The following is a 21,898-nucleotide window of genomic DNA, read 5'->3' as shown; positions in this document are numbered from 1 at the left end:
ATGGATGATTTCTTTGGAAAGTGGTGTCTTAGTTTGGAGATTAGTGACACAGCATGGAAACAGATCCTTTGGCTCACTGAGACCGTGCCGACCATCAACCACCTGTTCAAACAGTTATATGTTTAATATGTATATCCGATCCTGAATACAATGCTGTCTGTATGGAGTTCGTCCGTTCTCCTATGATCGCATGGGCTTCCGCCTGGTGCTCCGGTATCCTCCCACACTCCATAGACAAACAGGATTGTAGGTTAATTGGCTTCAGTAAAGGTTGCAAATTGTCCCAAGAGTGTAGGATAATGCTAGCGTACGGGATCGCTGGTCAGCACAGACTTGGTGGGCCGAAGGGCCTGTTTCCATGCTGTATCTCTGAAAAAATAAAAACACTGGAGCCGGATGTGCGTAATTGGAGACATGAAGCTGGGGCCATTAGCTCAGGAGAGGACAACGCTGTTGGTTTGTTTAAACTGCAAATGGAATTGGAGCATTTTCAAAGTGCAAAAAACAAAGTGCCGGAGGAACTCAGTGAGTCAGCCAGCCTGGTCCTGATGCAAAATATTGTCTCTCCATTACCTTCACCGATGCTGCCTGACCCAATGAGCTTTTTCCAGCAAGAGAAACACTTAATTATACTCTCAATTAATTTCTAGCATTCAAAGTTTTATTTGCATAAACACATGCAAACGCACATGCCCATCGACATTAGAATGAACAATGCACTACTGACAACAGATGTAGGACATGTCATTGACTCAGTCCATTTCCTGCCGGGTGGGTAAACTTACAATGATCTTATTTGTTTATCACCAATCTACAACTCAGCCCCTCCACCACCAGTGCACTGTGACCACAGTATATACTACTTTCAATTCGCACCACAGCAATTCACAGAGCTGAGTTTGATAGTGACCCCTGATCCCGGTTACGAACATGGACAAGATTATAAATATACGGGAACATTCCTTCAAGCCATGTGCCTTACTGACTTAGAACGTAGAGAGGTATAGCACAGGAACAGTCTCTTCGGCCCACAATGTCTGTGCCGAACATGATGCCAAGATGAACGGATCTCCTCTACCTGCACATGAATATATCCTTCAAATTCCCTGCATATCCAGGGAGTTGGAAAAATTGTCATCATCGCTGGGTGAAATTTTCTCAGCTGATACCAACACCACTCTGGCCACGCTCTCATGTCACCACTACCGTTGGGAAGTATATGATTCTGAAAACTGTGATCTCCAGGTTTAAGAACATCTTTTCTTCCCAGCATCCATCTGGCTCCTGAACACTGCACAAAATTAACCTCAGCAACTCTAATCTTTCATGTTCTTTTGTGTCTTTTGCTACAGTACAGACTTTTGTGTCTTTTGTTACAGTACAGTACTGTGACTTTTGTTACAGTACAGACTTTGGTTTTGCTCCATTATGGTTATATAGTATTACGGTTATTAATTTATTGCTGTATTAATTATTATATATTTATTTGAGTGTTGTTACATTAAAGGCCTGTTAAGCTGCAAGAAGTAAGAATGTAATTGTTCTGTTGCTCGTACATATGACAATTAAGCACTTTGACAGGATGTAAGAGTAGTTCAAGATGGCCCCTGTTCCTTTCTCACACCAACCAGAGAGATAAATGACATACTAGTGGTGGGATAATGCAGTAATTAAGCCACCTGAGAACAAGGAGAATGGAGTAATTATTCATCCTCAAAGCTTAGAAAAAACCTAAAGGTTAATTTGGAGATACTCAAGAAACTGTAGAATTAGTTTAGCGATACAACGTGGAAACAGGCCCTTCTGCCCACCGAGTCTGCACCAACCAGCGATCCCCGCACATTAACACTATCCTACACACTAGGGATAATTTACACTTATACCAAGCCAATCGACCCACAAACCTGTACATCTTTGGTGTGTGGGAGGAAACCGAAGATCTCGGAGAAAACCCACGTGGTCACGGTGCAAACGTGCAGACTCCATACTGACAGCACCCATAGTCGGGATTGAATCTGGATCTCCGGCGCAGTAAGGCAACAACATTACCGTTGCGCCACAGGAAGAGATAGAGAATTTTGTAACATGGTGTAGGATAATAAGCTCTCCCTCAATGTCAACAAGATGAAGGAGCTAGTAATTGACTTCAGGAAGCATGTTGGAGAACATTCCTCATTCTCCTTTCATGGTGCTGATGTGGAAATGGTTAAAAGCTTCAAGTTTCTTGGTGTAAATATTACTAAAAATCTGTCGTAAACCAACCATATACACACAATAGCCAAGTGGGCACACCAAAGCCTCTTCTTCCTGAAGAGACTGAGTGAATTCAGCATGTCTACATTGACTCTTACAAACTTCTACAGATTAACCATGGTAAGCATACTGTTGGGTTGCATCGCAGCTTGGTTTGGAAATAAATCTTCCTAAGACCACAAGAAATTGCAGAGAGTTGTAGATGTAGCTCAATCCATTGCATAGAACCGGAGATCCCACCATTGACTCCATCTAAACTTCATGCCGTGTCGAAAAAGCAGCTAACATAATCAAAGACTTGTCCCACACTGGTCATTTCTTCTTGCTCTAATCTGGCAAAAGGTGCAGGACCTTGAAAGTGCACATCTCCAGATTCAGCAGAGCATATTCCCCTCTGTTAACAAGCTTCTGAATGGTCTTTCCATAAGGTAGGATACTGTTCGATTCACTACTACCCCATTGTGGACATTGTACTTTGTTTATGGAACTGCTTCACTACAATGCTGAGAACTATATTATGCACTCTGCATCTTCCCCTTAGCACTATCTATTGTACTTGAGTTTGACTTGGTTTATTTATATATTTTATATCTGATTTGTTTGGATAGGATGCAAAACAAATCTTTTCACTGTACCTCAGTACAAGTGACAATAAACCTAAACCCAACAGTAGAGAAATGTCTGTGATTAAATAAATCTGGAATAAAAAAAGTAGTATCATTAATATAAAAACTCATGTGGTTTACCACTAACCAGGGAATGAAATCTTCCTTCTTTGCTAGGCTTGACCTAAATGTGACTTCAGCTCCATTAGTGGAGGTTGGCTTAACTGCCTCTGAAATACTCAGCGAGCCATTCAGTACAGAGGCATGTTCAGAGGAACAGTGAATGCCAGCTTTGCCACTTCCACATCCCAGGGACAAATAAAGTACAGCTGCCTTTCAGTAGAGGTCACAGGCTGGTGATCAGGAGCCAGGCTGTTCTCTCGGAGATGAAGACACGTCTTCTTGTGTTGACTTGTTACCTAACTTGTGCTATTTGAGAGGTTCAATGGCCTCTAATTAGGATGTCAACCATATATTGGCACATTTCCCAAATGCTGTGCTGTCTTGTTATCTGGAAGCAAATGATGAAACAGGCAAAGAAATTGAGAGCATTTTGAAAGACTGGTATCTGGCGGAAAAAATATCATTATCGTCCCTCTTAGGGAGCAGGTGATCAGCAGGTAGGCAAATTCTTGCCAATTAGGTGCAGGTAAATGTAGTTTCTAATCCAAGCCAATTAAACCAATTTGATCACAATATGATATCCTGCCTTTGCATCACTCTATAAAACTGCTGGCCAACAACGTCAGTGTAGGCTTGGGCTGTGACACTAGCTCCTTCTGTATATCCAATGGATACGATGTGAATATCTCCTCCAAAATAACAGTGAAAGGCATGAAGAGGCATTTGGCATCTTACACACTTACAAACAACTTTCTTTAAAAGGTGAAACAAACCACAGGGTCTCTCCATGTATTATTTGAACTCGATTATCTGACATGAATGTTGCAAATGTTCAGATTTATGACCTGAACAAATCTAACTGGAACTTACAAAGTTCCCTTTGTAAGTTGAATTGGAACTTCCATTCCCGTTGGTTATCCACCTTGGCTTCCACATGGATTTCATGGGATCAAGTTCACTTCATGGAAATGCTCATGATGAGACCGAATGCTGCCTGAAGTAGAGGGTTTCAGTGAGAGGTTGGATAGACTTGGAATGTTTACTCTGGAACATCGGAGATTGCGGGGAGACTTGATAAAAATATATAAAATTATGAGAGGCATAGATAGGATATACAGTCAGAACCTTTTTCCCAGGGTTGAAATGCCCAACACTAGAGGGCATAGCTATAAGGTGGGAGGTGAAAAGTTTTATGGAGATATGCAAGGCAATTTTTTTTACATAGAGAGTAGTGGGGGCCTGGAACACATTGCCATGGATAGTGTTGGAGGCAGATATAATAGTGGTATTTAAGAGGCTTTTATGTAGGTACATAGAAGTGCAGGGTATATGGATCATGTACATTCAGATCATCTGTTTAACATGGCATCATGTTTCAGCACAAACATTGTGGGCCCAAGGGCCTGTTCCTGTGTTGTACTGTTCGCTGTTCTAATCACTCACAGAGAACTCCAAGGATGGTAAAAACACTGAGACAGATGTTTAGGAATGTGAACATGACATTGTACATTGCATCTAACCCTCAATAAGCCAATCACGGGGCAAGTGACGTGTTTCTCGTAACACCCCAGGGCAATATTTGCTCCGTTTACCGTAACCAAGAACCTTCAAGACTCATACAGCATAATTAGAAGGAAGTTCCTATAGTCACATTCAACTTTAACCTGAGAAGAACATTTTATATTATTTCAGCGAAGATTTCTATTTCCCATTGCTTTTTGGTCTTACCCCACTAACAGTGCAGGATTATGCCAGAAAGGGACCAGAAATAATCACTGTTTCAATACCAGGCATTTCAAACCCAACTCCCCAAGGATAACAGAGTGGATTGTTCTCAATAAGTGGAAGATTCGGTGGGACTTTTATTCAAATTCTTCATCCCAGATTTTTGATCATTGCATCAACCACTTTGCTCATTACTAACTTTTCGTGTTGTGGATTTTGTAAAGTAGAGATAATTCTCACTAAACACCACTCCACCCCAAACAGGAAGAGCTTGACTGATGCTGTGCATGTTAGATTCCAAGAACCTTCTCAGTTGATTTTTATCTGTATATTTCATTGCTTTTGAAAGCAGCAAACCTCAAACACAGTTTCTATTTCTGGTATGCGTAGAGATTAAAGTCAACCTCATTCTGGCTGCCTTCGGCGTTATTTTTCAGTAATACACGTTAGTCAACAACATAAGCTTATCTTTGTGATCTTATAAACGGTATCACTGATCTTTGCAGTTACTATGTTTTTTAATATCAGTTCCATCTGGTCCTTGGGTTCATGGATGCTATTTCTGTTTATGATCCATATATCTTGCTGCGATTCCCCATGAGCTACATCTACATGCATCTCTCTCACCTTCTAACCAGCTAAGTTGTACAATGCATTGGTGAGACCGCACGTGGAGCAGTGTGTACAGTTTTGGTCATGCTTTTATAGGAGAGATGCAATGAAGCTGGAAAGGGCGCGGAGATGATTTCTGAGCATGTTGAGAGAAATCAAGAGCCTGAGCTATAGGGAGAGGTTGGGAAGGTTAGGACTCTATTCTGAGGAGTGCAAGAGGCTGAGAGATTATCTTATACCCTATAGAGATATATAAAACCACGAGGGGCATAGGTAGGGAGAATGCTTAGTGTCTTTTTCACGGGGAAGGGGATTCAAGAACTAGAAAACATTGATTTGAGAGGGAAAAAGTTGATAGGAACCTGAGGGATAATGTTCTCCTACAGAGAGTGGTGAGGACATTGTCAACCAGTTGGTTTTCTCATTGATGGAAAATTGTTAGTTTCCCCTCAGCAGCCTTAAATCAATCATAAGGATAGCAGAAGGTACACAAAAATGCTGGAGAAACTCAGCGGGTGCAGCAGCATCTATGGAGCGAAGGAAATAGGCAACGTTTCGGCCCGAAACGTTGCCTATTTCCTTCGCTCCATAGATGCTGCTGCACCCGCTGAGTTTCTCCAGCATTTTTGTGTACCTTCGATTTTCCAGCATCTGCAGTTCCTTCTTAAACATAAGGATAGCAGATATTTTCTTTCTGAGCTCTTTCTGTCAAATTCACTCCGATCGACAAGTTACTGCTTGCTATGGCTATCAGAGTGAAAACCCTTCCATGGTTGGACTCTGGCAAGGCGACCCTTTAAGTTGGCCCACAGAATGACGTTACAATGCTCGCTTCAGGAATGCGGGTGGATAAACATCTAGATGGAACGTTGAAACTGATATCTTATCAGTATTTATCAGATTGGCAGCAACTCCAAGAGAGCAGAGTCCTGCGATACAACAGGAAAGAGGAACTAATAGAAATGTGCTCTGTAAAAGATTCCTTTAACAGGCGTCTCCATTCTGTCTCTGTGCCTGCTGACCTGGGCTTGGCTCTCTCATTCTAACTCAAACTCAGGCAAGACCCTGACATACAAACCCTTCTTTGGGTCCTCTAACTTGATACCGATTTTACGCAATTTTTCTGGGGATACGTCTCCAGCCTAACTCCGCTAAACATTAACACTCGCAGAAAGCTCATTTCTTACTAAATCTCTTTCAATCAGCTAAAGTAGATTTGCAGTCACACTGGCAAAGTTATAAGATGTCAAAGACCCCTCTCGGTCTGGCATTCGAGTCCGGTGTATTCTGCATGTCATTTTTAATCCTACCCATTATTTTCCCAATGTTTTACTCTTTCCCGCGGGGATCTCCCGATGGTATCTGGCACCAGTGGGAATGCAACTGATGCCAGGCAGTCTTCCCTGATTGCTGCCATTGTTTGGCAGGGAATTCCTGAGCTGTTAAATTGCTCTGTGGCGCCATGTCAGCAGGCAAGAATGTCAGGGTGGGAGTTGTTGGGGAAAACCCAGCAGCAAGTGGCGTGGCATGGTCAGAACTCAGAGCAGCCATTCCTCAGTTCTACTGTTTCCCAATAAGGGTTGGGCTTGCCAGGAGAGGACATAACTACAATGATACACAGGGGAAGGGCTCAATCAACGGTGGGTTCCTATCCTTTAGTCATCAACTTTGCTGTGCCATGAATTCAAAGTGGGTTTCTGAATGGAGATTAAATCCGGTTGTTGTCCAACTTCTGGTCCCATCATTGTACCACATGACGTTCAATCTTTAGAACCAATCAAACTTTCTTCCTTTTGTCACCATTGAATCTCCTTTCTGAATGTTTTTCCAACTCCAGTCTCTATCTTGACTTATCCAGGCAAACAGTAAGAGTTGGATAGGCTAGCACTTGTTTTCTCTGGGGGTGGATGAGGGGGTGACCTTATTGAGATGTACAAGTTCATGAGGGACACGGATAAAATGAACATTTACAGCCTTTTCCCCAAGGCAGAGGATTCGAAAACGAGGAGGTGATCATACAGAGGTGCATGCAATTATGGGGGAATAGATAGCGGTATTTTCTCCGCTAGGGAAATCAAGAGCTAGAGGGTATACGTTTAAGATGCGAATAGAAAGATTTAATAAGAACAGGCATTTAATTAGACTACCAGGGGCAGATTTCTCACACATAGGGTAGTGGGTCTATGGAACGAGCTGCCAGAAGTAGTAGCTGAGGGAGGAATTAATACAACATTTAAAACAAACATTTAGACAGGTACATGGATAAGAAAGGTTTGGGGGGATATGGATCAAACACGGGCAAATGGGATTAGCTTTGACAGGGCACCTTTGTCAGGAAGGACGAGTTGGGCCGAATGGCCTGTTTCTGTGCTGTATGACCCTATGACTATGACTCTAAGTGTGAGCAATGACCAATTGCGTGAGACTTTCAGGGAGTAGCTGAAATCCATGCAATTGTAATGCAGAATACAGAAAAGACTTGGGTAAAGCATGAAATAAACAATAAACAAACAGGAGTTTAAAATATGAACCTCTTTTGAATCTGAAATTGCGACTCTTAGGTCTATAAATAGGTAGTTTGCTGAATTTATTCATCAGGAGGCCATGTAATCAGCATTTGCAGAGCAAGGGAACTGAAGTGTTCATTTAAACACTTTCTTCACCGCCGTTTTACACTTCAGCGATGATAACCCAAAGCTAATTACCTCATGAAAGAGTATTAATTAATGAATGATGGTTGAATTGGCAAATTTATTAACAAGTAGCGGAGATGCAGACTGAAAATGTGCCTGATGGGTCAGGAGGTAGGCTGTGGAGATGGTGTTGATTTTGGGGAGAGTGGGGGAGGGGGGTGGGGGGGGGTTGGTAGGGGGTTTGAGTGGGAGGTGGGTTATGGAAGATGGTGTTGCTGGTGGTGTGGGGAGCCGGGTGGATGTGTGTGGGGTGTGGAAGTGGGTGATGATTGCAGGGGTGGTTGCTGATTCAGCTACTGAGCTTTGAAGGGTAGCATGGGCCCACTGTCCGTGTCAGGTTAAATGACCTCAGTGAACACGGCATGTGAGGTATTATAATTCTTCTCAATATCACTCCATCAATAACCAGAAATTAGGCAGCATTCCACTTTAGAATTCTCTCGATTCTTATTTATGAATATCAGGTAAAGAAAAGATTAGAAGTAGACACAAAATGCTGGAGTAGCTCAGCGGAACAGGCAGCATCCCTGGAGAGAAGGAACCTTCTCAACAGAGATGCTGCCTGACCCGCTGAGCTACTCCAACGTTTTGTATCTACCTTTGATTTAAACCAGCATCTGCAGTTCTTTCCTACACAAGGAACATATTGGGTTTAGCTATTCAGGCTGCCTACACTCACTGTTAAGCTTCACAAGAGACTAATGGTCCTTGGATGAGGAGCAGTCAAGTTTCAACTTCAAGCTTATTGTCATGTACTTGAGTATGATAAGATATAGGCACATATAGAGACAGACAAACTGTGACTACCAGGTTTAAGAACAGCTACTTCCCTAACCTCAGTAACTATGATGTTTTATAGACAGTGTCTTTGGTTGCACTGTGGACTTTGATTTTACACTATTTTGGGTTCTCAGTATTAGTTATTAATTTATTGTATGAGTGATAAATATATATTTACCTGTGTGTTATTGGATTAGCAGTCCTGTTCAGCTGCACAAGTAAAAATATCATTGTTCTGTTGTCGGTATGTTTAACATTTCTATACCGTCATCTTTTGGAATTTATCTGCCTGCATGAATCTGGGTTATAGTCTCACGAAATAAAGGAGAAAAATAAAATGCAGATTACACTCTGAGATCACTAAGTCTGCATTTCCAAGAAAGAGACAGCTTTGTTTTTAAAGCAAACCCGTTCTTGCAGCCCTGAGTTTTTTTTTTGCGATTAGCTTCAATTCCTTCATTTCTTCTGTGGGAATAAAGAGTCCAATTCAGGACAGACATGGACATCCATCCCTCCCCTCCCCTTCCCTCCCCTCCCCTCCCAAATACAGACACAGTGGAGTACACAATTAGAATCCATATCTGATTGGCTGGATGGTCAGTTGCTTTAAAAATGTTGGTCCCTCCTTTATCCCTAACAAGCCTCTACTGTGTGAGCTGTCCTTTGCTCCAGTCTCTGCTTGTCCCCGCTGACTGCACCATTCCATCTGGCTCCCTTCGGCATTCTTCTCATCACTTGACCTTCGCCCCTTGCAACGTCCAGAGTTCCTGCAGAGTGGCCCTGAAGGTCGGCTTGTCCAGAGCTGAGACAAAGCATCCACTGTCCATATCTGTCTGAGACTCTCCAGCCACAGAAACGCTGCCTCTCCCAAACAACACACCAAGTTTTTAAAACCAGCAGAGAAGCTCGATGTGTTTGAAGGTAACATCACAAAGGGATCTGTTCCGCACCTGGGGCACGGAATCGCAGTCACAGGTACTTTAAATAACCAACAACTTCTACAGGTATAAGCTGTATTGCAACAAATTGTAGAGTTTAATCTTTCTTTAAAATCCATGTAAATGGTGGCAGTTAGTTTGCATGTCTCGCTCTCTAATTATGTTTAACTAGTTCCACGGGATGCGATCAATATTTATCTCAAGAATCGATTTGAAGACAACCTAATTCTACTAACTCAGCATAGTGATAACTGCTTCAGCGATGAATCTGGATAAAGGCAGATCTATCTGCTTAAGATTGTCATAATCAATATGCCAAAAGGGTCTCCTGATTTATTTTAGTTCAATTATTTTTAATCGCCACCTGAAGAGGCTGAGTCAGCCTTATGTGCGGTAACATGACTGTCAAAGAATGCCCAGTCAGATAATAAGTTGCCCCTAAGGTACCAGTACCATATGCTGGCACGAACTTGATAGAAAAACCAGAAGAAAAATAGATTCCAGTTGCTTACTGCATTTGATATGAGTGTCATCTTGTGGATACCCTGCAGCTGCAGATGTACCTTGGGTGTGTTACAGACTAGTTTTCACTACATTTTAAAGGGATACTGATATAGTTTATACTATGAGGAGGCTCCCTGCTTTATGAGTTATATTCGTGTGTAGCTTCATATTGGATCCATTATTTCACACATACTACACTATTGTTTAGTTATATTGGCCCTAGTTGCAGTACATTAAATTCAGTTGTAAGACATTCAGTGGCTCCATACTTCCTGTCATCTAATGAAGAAGTGTTTTTTCCCCATACAGTGCCCACTGTTCTTAAAGGAACAGTCAGACCATTGAAGAACAAGATTACTCGGATATATATATATCACATAAGAATATTTCAAGTTAGTGAGAGGCAATGAGGCTCAACAACTTCCTTTGGACTGATCTCTAATCCTGCATATGTGTAGGAAAGAACTGCAGATGCTGGTTTAAATTGAAGGTAGACACAAAATGCTGGAGTAACTCAGCGGGACAGGCAGCGTCTCTGGAGAGAAGGAATGGGTGACGTTCTGGGTTGGGTCTGAAGCAGGGTCTCGACCCGAAACGCCACCCATTCCTTCTCTCCAGAGATGCTGACTGTCCTGCTCAGTTACTCCAGCATTTTGTGTCTATCTCTAAATCTGCATTCTCTTTTGGTCCAGTACCTTTATGCCCCTGTCCCACTTTGGAACCCTGTACGGAAACCTCTGGAGACTTTGCGCCCCACCCAAGGTTTCCGTGCAGTTCCCGGAGGTTTTTGTCAGTCTCCCTACCTGCTTCCACTACCTGCAACCTCCGGCAACCACCTGCAACCTCCGGGAACCGCACGGAAACCTTGGGTGGGGCGCAAAATCTCCAGAGGTTTCCGTTCAGGTTTCCTAAGTGGGACAGGGGCATTAGGGTTTGATCATTTATAGCACAACTTGTGCAAAATAAAACTGATTTCTCTTTTCACTTCAAACTTTCCTTGTTTTAGATGCTTTCTTCCAACATTAATCTCTAATACTTGGATTATTTCTGTTTTTCAACTATGCCCTTCAAAGTCAACTACATTACTCCTAAAGATTCCCAGAATTATTACAGTACTTAAAGCATGTTGAGTGACAACAAGTTTCATACATCCAACTAGTTTGTGAACTCAAGTGAGTGTTGTCACTTCATTGTATATGTTCATTGTATATACTTCATTTAATCCAGGTTATTCCCAATCCTAGTAGAATGCCGAGAAGAGAGATACCTAGACATATAATATCTTGTTTGTGAAATGCAAGTCTTTGGAAATTAAAATGTTACAGGCGATCTAATATTAGCTTACAAGATGGTGTGATGCGCATGTATTCAAAGTAAATCAGATATCTTACTCAGACACTAGGACATTTGCCAAAACCATGACCGTAGAAGAACATTATGAGGAGTATCTAAAAAGAGAATGAAGATAGATTCATGGGAAATTCACAGTATAGGATTTTTGAACAAATTTAGGGAAATTCAGAGATTAGGGCTTGCAGTTGAAGACGGTTCAGGAAGAAAAGTCTTCAAAGTGATCAGATATTCCATTAAAGATAATGAAGGATTCTGATACTAAATGGCAATGAAAGAAGTAAAATCATGGATCCTCCAAAGTGCAAGGTCGGTGGGATGGAGAAAAGCTATTATTCCCTCTGGTCGACTGAGTTTCAAAACCAGAGGTCTGTGATTTTAATTCATTAGCAGAGGATTTGTAGAAGAAGAGAATTCTTTTCATCCAGGACACTTGACCAGAAAAGGAAGTGGAAGCTCAAGCTGCTGAAAGGATAATGGGCAAATGGGATCCAAAATTGGCTCGATAGCAGGAAGAGAAAGGCAACGGTTGAAAGGCACTTTTAGGACAGGAATGACCTTTCCAGTGAGGTTCTGCAGAGCAGCACTCAGTCAAATATTGTTTGCAGTATATGTTAATAATTTTGATAAATGCAATGTAAAGGCAAAGCAGTGCTTGGTGGGGAGAGGGATTCTGCACACTGTCTGGAAAGGTGTTTGAGGTAGAAATCTTCATTACATTTAAATATTATCTGAATGAGCTGTGGCCTGCAGGAACATACACCTGCTCCCACAACTGGTTTTGGCCAGGCTTTTCCAACTGTCATGAACATGATGGGCTGAATGGTCTTTCTTGTGTTGTCATGTTCTGTGAATCCATGAAAAAGCAGAGTTGCAAGCCAGTACTGTGACGGTGGACAAAATGGCCTCCTGACCCGCAGGTTTCCAAGATTCTCTGGAGTCTTTCTTTTATTGGCATTCAAGGCAGTAGTCTTGGGAAAACTAACAGTAAAGTGGTACCTGAACCACCTCGCCCGCCTCTACAAGCAGCATCGAGTGAACCCTTTATACAGGACACCTGCTACCACCTTGCCGTTACAACGCTGTTTGTAGTATTTATGGTTTGATGTCTGTAGGGGACCCTCAGGCTTTCATTTCCTGATTCATACATTTGTGCAACACTTGTTTAAAATAACTTGGTCTACAGTTTTAAAATATTTCATCAATGTCTGAAGAAGGATCCCCACTCAAAACATCGTCTGTCCATTCCCACCATAGATGCTGCCTGACCTGCTGTGTTCCACCAAGACTGTGTTTTGCTCAAGATTCCAGCATCTGCAGTTACTTGCAATTCCACTGGTTTAAAATAGGTAGGCACACAGCTGCATTAAAACAGTGCAGGAATGAACCTTGCAAAATAAAATTTAAACAGAGGAAATGAAAACCCTTTTAAAACTTGAGAATCAACGTATAAATTTACTTGTCCAAAAACAATTTAAACTCAGATGCGATTCTGGGCAGCATTTATCCCTAGACTGGTATCACATAAATAGTAAATGTGGTCATCACATTGCTATTTGTGGGATGTATTTATGGACAAATTGGCTCCTATGTTTCTTTGTGTTACAAGACACTTCAAAATACGTATTGGGGAAGGGATGTGAAACAACATCTTGAACTTGTGAAAGAGACTGTAAATGGGAGTCCTGTCCTGCTTTTAATCCTGTATGCTGCCTTTTTTACGGCCTACTACAAGCTTTCTTAAAATAAAAACAATGTACGTGCATTTCTGACTAAGCTAATTTTCAGCACAGTGCTTTAATACTTTAATTCGATGCCTGACTGCTATAAATAACTACAGCTGGGGAGAGTATTAACTGGTTGTGTGGTTTCTTTTGTGTATTTAAGTCAGAGGTTGTTGGAGCTGCATGGAGAGAAAAAACAGTGGGAACATGCCCCCCCCCCCCCTCCCCCCCCATGGGATCAGAACTGAGTTCACAGATCTGTACAATTTGGCCTTTGTGGCCTGAAGGCCTCAGTTGGTTTGTGAGGATTGACGTGCCTTCACTGATCTGAGCAATCAGTGGGTAGTCTTGGTAATTAATTCTGAAAAGGTGGATTGTGTTGGTGCTGTGTCAGAGAGCTCTACTGGGCATCTTATTCTCACGCAGTGTGTATATCTTTACACAAAGGGATGGCCTCTGCTCCATGGTGACTGTACACACTGGACCTTTAGAGCCATCAGGCCTTCCTGCAGTACTGATACTGCTCTGAATGAGGAACAGGCTGGCTGTCGTCTTGCCCTGTTATCTGTATTATAGGACAGAGTATGGTCTTTCTCGCAGAAAGACAAATGCTTTCAAGCTGGCCACATGAGGGGCATGGATGCTTTGCACATGGAATGTGCAGACCTAACAACACTATGATTATATAGAAAGAAAGAACTGGAGCTGTTGCTTAATGCACAAAAGGACAAAATGCTGGAGTAACTCAGCAGGTCAGACAGCAACTCTGGTAAACATGGAACCATTTTCTTCAGTCATGTAAACTGGATGACACTATCTTCTTCTTCTTTCATGTGGCGTGCACAGCCTAAAGTTGTTGGACAACTTCTTCTATTTGATCTTCCGTTTGTGCACATCGATGTGATTGCATTAGTCGGAACAGGGCGGACCATGTGAAGGTTGCAATCTTCCACCCCGATGACACTATGAATGCAAAGAAAGCCATGCACCGTTTCTGTATTCCTTATAATTTTCATGAATAAAGTTTATTTTTTGGAATATAATTTCAACTGGCCCATATCTTTCTGTGCCTAACCCCTGGTGGAATTCCAGGGCTCTAGGTGACTGTGACCCCAAAGGCCCTGGCCAACTTGCAACTCCCTCCCCAACTCCCACCTCGCCGGCTTCACCTCCACCGACCTCAGGTAGCTGCTGATCATTTGCAAAGCTGAAACCTGGGGCTGATGTGCCGTAAGATCAGTGAACTAGTTAAGTTTCTCGCTTTTCAGCTGGGACAGAATCATAAAATGTGCATATGCCCGATTTCCAGATTGTTGATGTGAATCCAATGGGATACCATGGAGGCTAACTATTAACATCCAAATTTCTGTACCACACCAGCTTTGGTATCTCAGCTGTATTTCTAGTGGGACAACAATGAGTTTGCCTCAATTCTGTATAATAAATTGCATGTAACCGTGCTCAGTGTATTATCTACTACGCCTGTACTCGTCAGGGGGCGGGGACTGGGAGTTGGGTTTGTGTGTTGTAACTATTATTTACACAGACTGAACATAGATCATTTTACATTTAAGCCACTCTGTAGAGATTGCGTGGGTGGATATTCCCACACTCGGGTCACTACAACCTCAGCCTTGTGTAAACCATAACTTCCCATATTTCCCACATTCTGAGAACCTTTTATTTATATTTTAAATCCCAGCTGTTACCAATTTAACTTAGTTCCACATTGGCCACAAGAGACTTACCGCCTCATAACCTGCACTCAAATAGCATTTAATACAATGGTTAATACAAACATCAGGAGCTTGGAATGGAAGTGCAGCTTTTTATTAATAAAGAGTTCTAGAAACATAGCCACATGATCCATCCTGTCCCCCTCCAGTGAATACCAGCATGGATGTTCGCCAGAACTGGACTGAATCTCTTCGTGTTTACTCTTAGCTGGTTGGAGATATTCCTGGAGTTCTGATCACATGGTATTCTAATCCTGTGCCATTAAATTGCAGCCAGTTTGAACATGTGATGTCTGAAGTTTCTTTGCATTAACCTAATAAACATAAGCTGTCCTGGGGTTCAGTATATTTGGAAGTTTGCTTCCGGCTCTATTGCACGCAAGTATCACTTGCCATTTGTGATGAAGTTCCCAAGGCATTATGTAAAATAATTTCTTTCTCCCCCTAGGTTTTGTAGAGTGAATCACATCTCGTTGTTCCCCAGTAAATAATTGCAAGATCAACCGTCCACCATTACAATACCCTCCACCCGCCACCTGTAAACTTGTATCCCTCCCCTCCAGCTTTACATTTCACTCCTCCTCTCTTCTTATTTGATACCCTTTTGTCTCCTATTCACTTGAGCCTTTGTCACTTACTCCAGCCATCAGCCAATCAACCGCCTCCCCTCCGCCAACCGTATCCACCTATCAATTGGACGGTTTTGTTCCATTCCCGCCTCACTTTTCCAGCTTTCTCCTCTCTACTCCAATTGGTCTGAAGAAGGGTTCATCCCTCCACAGATGCTGCATGACCCGCTGAGTTCCTCCAGCACTTCGTATATTACTCAAGATTCCAGCATCTGCAGTTTCTTGATCTCAATCTTACATTATGTGTCCAATGACAGGGACCCAGGTTGTAGGCACCTGTTCCTCTCCTGGCTTTGCACAAAATGCCTAAGCCAACACCATTATTCAGTCTTGCTACTTATTCCTTCCAGATTCCACTACAGATGGAAAGAAAGGGGAGTGATCGACGTAAACTATTAGTTCTTTGTAGCCACAGATCACAGGGCCACAAAGTTGGTGACAAGGGAAGGTGACAAGTTCAGCGAAAAACAAAGGGTGAAGTCTGGCCAGTTTTGTTGACATATTCCAGAAGACTCAAGCAAAGCGAGCAATGGTAGATGGCCCATATTCACTTTGTAGAATTCCGATGAACTCCCATTTACTTCCATTATATGAAAATCCATCTGATCTGAGCTCTTCCCTGCACCTGATAGCTTGCCGATCCATTATGCTTAACGTATTTTTCATATTTTGTATTACAGTTGAAACTTAATAACTAACACTCTGATAAAAGCCCATGCATTTTACAACTGTGCAGGCCTTTTTATTATGACAGCATTGTTTCTTTCCTGAGTTGGGGATTGCCGCTGCTGATGACATTTTATAATGATCTAATGCAAGCTTCTTCACATTGTTTGTTCCCTTCACAGACGATCGGTGTCGCCAATTTCTAAAGTTTTGACAATTGAAAATCAGTCAACATCTCTCAACTATGTCCAGCATCCAAATTTATCCCAGGCGTGACAAATATAGAGGTAAGCAAGTGACAGGGACTGAGAATCGAGATGACGGAGAATTTAATGTATTTAAACAACACAAGCTGCTGATAATGAGGCCAACTGTATTGACAGTTCAATAAATTGATTAATGTAGACAGGTAGACAAAAATGCTGGAGAAACTCAGCGGGTGAGGCAGCATCTATGGAGCTACACTGCCTCACCCGCTGAGTTTCTCCAGCATTTTTGTCTACCTTCGATTTTCCAGCATCTACAGTTCCTTCTTAAACTTAATGTAGACAGTATAAGTTGGATTTAAATCCCAATTAAAGAACAGTAAGTTTAACCCATTTGTGGGACGTAGATTGTGCTTTTTTCATAACTAACTAATTCATGACTAACTAATGGACAATGACAAACTAATGGACAATGACAAACTAATGAGACACAATCTGAAGGTCATCCGACATCCATGAGTGACAAAGTATTACAAGTGCACATATATTTGTAAAAAAATAGTAAAAAAGGGAGTAATATTCAGAATATTGGTAATATTGGAAATAGTATTATTCCACAGCATGGTAAAGAAGAATCATGTCTGGTTCACAATTGAATCCCAGGCCTTCCTAGATCAGAAGTGACCCATAAATCGCTTCAATGACAATTATAAACAGCCTTGTAAGCAGGTTACTGAGTCTGAAGAAGTCAGCTTTCCATGTTTTCCAGAGAAGCTGCCTGACTCGCTGAGTTACTCCAGCACTGTGAGCGTTGATGCAACAGCCTTTGTGAAGATTCAAAGGGTATATGCAACTTGAATCAAGTGCAAGTTTTCACATGGGTTGCACTCCCGCTACTGGATCAGAGATGAAGAAACAAGGGAATGGGTTAGTGTAGGGATGTTGGAAGTGGGGGTGGTGCGTGGAGGCAAGTACTAAACTAAGCAAGGAGACAGCTGATATTTAATCCTGGCTTATTTAATTAAGACATAAATTAACTCATGAGTCAAAAGTGTGTCAAATTTAAATTGAAAATGATAGAAGAGAACAGATGCTATAGCACTTTTTTTCCTGCCTTGGTGAAACTCATTTTCAGTTCTCCACCTCCCTTACTCTTTTCTTAAAGGACAAAAGTAACTTTGGAATTTCATAACACAGTATCAAATTTTCATGCACTATGACCACTGATCACTGGTTGCTTGTAAATCACATTCAATGGACAAGGAAAGCAGGCAGTTTTAACATATTAAGCTCCTATGTACAGCTAATGTCCATGTTGTATACTATAGGTACTGCAATTGAAACATCAATGATAGTCAAACCCTGCAGAATTATCCTGATATTTTCTCAAGGAAGAGCTTGCTGTTTTCAACATACATGTGAGGGCCCCAAACAAAAGATTTACTTAAACAGTAGCAGCTCTCCCTCAGTAGCGCTCCCTCAGTATTACTCGAGCTCAGAGTAACATGACAATACAATACAATACAATACAATACCGTTTATTTGTCATTTGAACCTCACATGAAGTTCAAACGAAATTTGGTTTCTGCAGTCATACAAATCTGTGTGTGTCGTTTCAGAAGAGGATATAGTTTAGAGTTTTGAGATACAGCGTTGGAAACTGCCCTTCGGCCCATCAAGTCCACGCAACCACTGATTACCATATATTATTTCCATGTCTTGTACAATATGAATTTACAGAAGCCAATTAACCTACAAACGTCTTTGGAATGTGGGAGGAAACCGGAGCACCCGGAGAAAACCATTGTGGTCACAGGGAGCATGTACAAACTCCGCATAGACAGCACCTGTAGTCAGGATCAAACCCAGGTCTCTGGCGCTGTGAGGCAGCAGCTGTGCCGCCGCGCCACCCTTTACTGGTGTGTATCATGACAATAATAACCTAAACTAAAACGATGGCCAAACAATGCTTTGCTCTGCTTCACTTGTGAGATTTATTTTAATTCTCCATTCTAATTTTCAATAATAAAGAAACAATATTACAATTTGTCATTTTTCCAACCCTCCAGCTTGTGAAAGTGTCACAAAATAGCCAACCTATAATTGGTGAATGACGTGATGAGCCACACAGACTAGCAGAGTGTCAGGTTTAGCTGCTGTGCACAGATAGTTGTCTGGTCACAATTGAGGTTATGGCACAGAAAAGTAAAGAGTGTGGCTGAGTATGTGTGAGGGAGAAGTTACAGACGTGGAGAGAAATATTAGGTTTGCTCCCCAAAGGGTCAAAAGCCTCCTTGTCTGCTATGGCAAAGCAAGATTACAGGCAGCTTCCAGGACAAGCGAGAGGATTCCAATATTGACCACCCTCCAGTGACTGCCTGCTATAAAGTGAGTGCTGGTGCACATCAGTGGAATCTGTACTGACCACCCTTCCCTTATGGCCAACCAGCATTTGTTGCAACACCACTGGAGGAGAGCCAGCACTTGTGGAATCTATCTCAGTTTCGTTAGAAGGGAACAAAACATTGGAAGATGGACATTTTCTCACCCGTGGACCTAATTACAGAGAGCGAGTGTGGGAGGGGTGTAGTGTAAAGATCGAGCGAGAGTTTACAATGTCATTTAATTGCAATTGTTTTACCTATGTAATGTAATGCCTTACTGCAGTAACAGAGATCCCTTTTAAGAAATAGCATGATTTTCAGCAACATCTTTCAGGACACATTTCTCAGGCTAATAAAGCAGAGAGCTGAAGAAAGCGCATAGACCTGTCGTACTGGTGGAGAGAGCTCATTCTTTCCTACCCCTCTTCCCTTTGTTTCTGCAGCATTTAGATGTTCACATGTTCTTGATTAAGTCCAGCCACAGGGCGTCGTTCTTTTACAAACTGGCCAACTTCTGCAATGAAACACAGAGCCTTTAACTGGGCCTTGCCATCTGCTCACAACCAGTGTACCATGCAATATCATTGTTTAAAAAAGAGAACCTGGCAATGATGAGGGCTTTTAAATGCACCACTGCATGTATTTCTGATGCAAATATCGCAGATGGGCCAATGGGTCCAATTTCCAATTGGTACTGCGTTAAACTTTCTTGGCCGAGGTAGCAGTAAGTGCAGGGAGCAAGTAAGAGCAGGGGCAGTTAGTAGGGAGTTAACTGCATTCCCAATCCCTCACCCTTTTAGATTGAGGTTTATCTTTGTCCTTTGTACCGAGGTACAGTGAAAAGCTTTGTTTTGCACACTATCCAATCTGATCAGATAATACCACACATAAATAAAATCGTCAAACTCAAGTACAATAGATAGAGCAAAATGCACTATCATTGCAGGCAGGTGTAGTCAGGATCAGCTGTGCAGAATATTGTTCTCAGCATTGCAGCACATCAGTCCCATAGACAAGCTCCAATGGGATAGAGGTGAAATGGTCAGTACCCTAACTCATGGAAAGATTTTATTCAGTTTGGTTTGTTAATGAACTTCACTAATGTAGGAGAGGGGTCGATTGTGAATAAGTTTAGGGAGCAGATTCATCAGGGAACCGTGCTATAAATCATCAACGTTTGTTCGAATCATATATCCCTGGCCTTCTGCATGTGATCATGGATAAATCATGTCGTAGTTCAAAACTCTGCTGAAGCTCAAACTTTGTTGTGTAACCTGCCATTGGACCAGGAGGTCCTGCTGACTGGCTTTTATTATGGTGGCGATCTCAGGAAGAAACTGAAATTGTTCATCAACCTGGCACTTCTGGCTGCCTTCAGGAGGAAATTCCAGAGTTTAGGAGATCTGGAGTTGAAGACAGAGCTGCCAGTGGTGTAGTGATTAAAACTGGGAGAGTGGAGGAGGCCAGAAATGGAGGAGCACAAATAACCAGAGCCTTGTGGGGCTGGAGGAGAATGGGTAAATGCAAAATGAGGAAGGGAGGTCTCCACTGGCAGCAGAATGTATTGCGGTTCACCGGAACAGGATCTTCTTTGCTACATGTCTCTTGTGGTCCCTGCAGTCTCTGGGGTTTTATTGACTAGTTCTGCGCAGCCTTCCCAATGTAACAATGAGATATTGTAGTCCTGACTCCCCACATAAACCTATTTCCTTGCAGAGATGCCGCTCAACTTGCCAAGGTCTGAAGAAGGGTTTCGGCCCGAAACGTCGCCTATTTCCTTCGCTCCATAGATGCTGCTGCACCCGCTGAGTTTCCCCAGCAATTTTGTGTACCTTCGATATTCCAGCATCTGCAGTTCCCTTTTGAACAAGCTCCTCCAGCTGATTGTTTGTTGCTCCAGTTTCCAGTATCTGCAGTCTTGTGTCTGCACAAAACCACATTTGCACCTCAGCAAAATGTTTGGTGTAACAGGACCCTTTTTGGAATCCTTTTCTGCTCCTACCCTACCATCTAGGTCCAAAGGGGAACAGTTTGAAAAATCAGCCCCTGCTTGGCAGCCAGCTATAGATGGGACAGAGTTAGCACCAGTCTCATTACCCTACTCCAACACCCTTTCCACTTATTCTATCTTATCACAAGGATCTCAATGTCAATTCTTATAACCATATAACCATATAACAATTACAGCACGGAAACAGGCCATCTCGGCCCTACAAGTCCGTGCCGAACAACTTTTTTCCCTTAGTCCCACCTGCCTGCAATGTTATTTGCTAGTAACTCACGGTTCCTTTCAGTTGATTATTGCATATAGCCTGGTGATTTACTGTAACATAGCAAAACACTTAGCTTTGTTAAAAGCTGCACCTGAACAGAATAGAATATAAATGAAGAACTGAGGCACAGTGTGTAAACAGGCAAGACCGTGAAGGAATGAACAATATTATCAATCCTCCACACTTTAGTATGTTTAATTTCTCTTGTACTGTGTTGTGGTATCAGATTAATGCACGTAGATTGGAGGTGGAGGAAACATCTGTTTATTGAGACAGGCCGATCTTAACGGAAGCTGGTGCAATGATGAGCCACATATTGTGCTCCTTAGGTTGCCACAATCGTAATGCAACAGTTCTTACGTTTACTGCACACAACGATAAACACTATACATTCTTGTAGTAATGAGGCACCATTTTGTTTTGACACTAACCGCTAACTCCAACTATGATCTACTATGGACTTTGTTTTGATCGCACTACAGACTTCGGTATTCAATTATTATAGTCTGGTTATCTAGTAATATTGATTATTAATTTATTGCATTATTGATTATTGTATATTTATTTGTTTGTTTTGCATTAATGATGGGCCTGTAAACCTGCAGCAAATAAGAATGTCACTGTTCTGTTGCTGGTACATTTGACAATTAAATACTCTTGACTCTGTTTCTTGGAGATGAGATAAAACCAATGATAA

At 42.0% G+C, this 21,898-nt stretch overlaps 2 protein-coding genes across 2 annotated transcripts in view; one reads left to right on the top strand and one right to left on the bottom strand.

The window, feature by feature from the left end:
* Positions 1-21,898, bottom strand: part of cdk9 (cyclin dependent kinase 9) — a 51,174-nt gene that overhangs the window by 20,949 nt on the left and 8,327 nt on the right. The gene's annotated exons all lie outside the window — the stretch shown is intronic.
* Positions 9,478-21,898, top strand: part of sh2d3c (SH2 domain containing 3C) — a 118,857-nt gene continuing 106,436 nt past the window's right edge. The window contains exons 1-2 of the mRNA XM_033048853.1: positions 9,478-9,766; positions 16,521-16,625. Coding sequence (XP_032904744.1) covers positions 16,583-16,625 — 43 coding nt within the window. The 5' untranslated portion in view covers positions 9,478-9,766; positions 16,521-16,582. The remainder of the gene's footprint in view (positions 9,767-16,520; positions 16,626-21,898) is intronic.

The sequence above is a fragment of the Amblyraja radiata genome, chromosome 32, assembly GCF_010909765.2.
Source record: "Amblyraja radiata isolate CabotCenter1 chromosome 32, sAmbRad1.1.pri, whole genome shotgun sequence".
NCBI classification, from domain to species: Eukaryota; Metazoa; Chordata; class Chondrichthyes; order Rajiformes; family Rajidae; genus Amblyraja; species Amblyraja radiata.
This window is presented reverse-complemented; position numbering and strand designations above follow the sequence as displayed.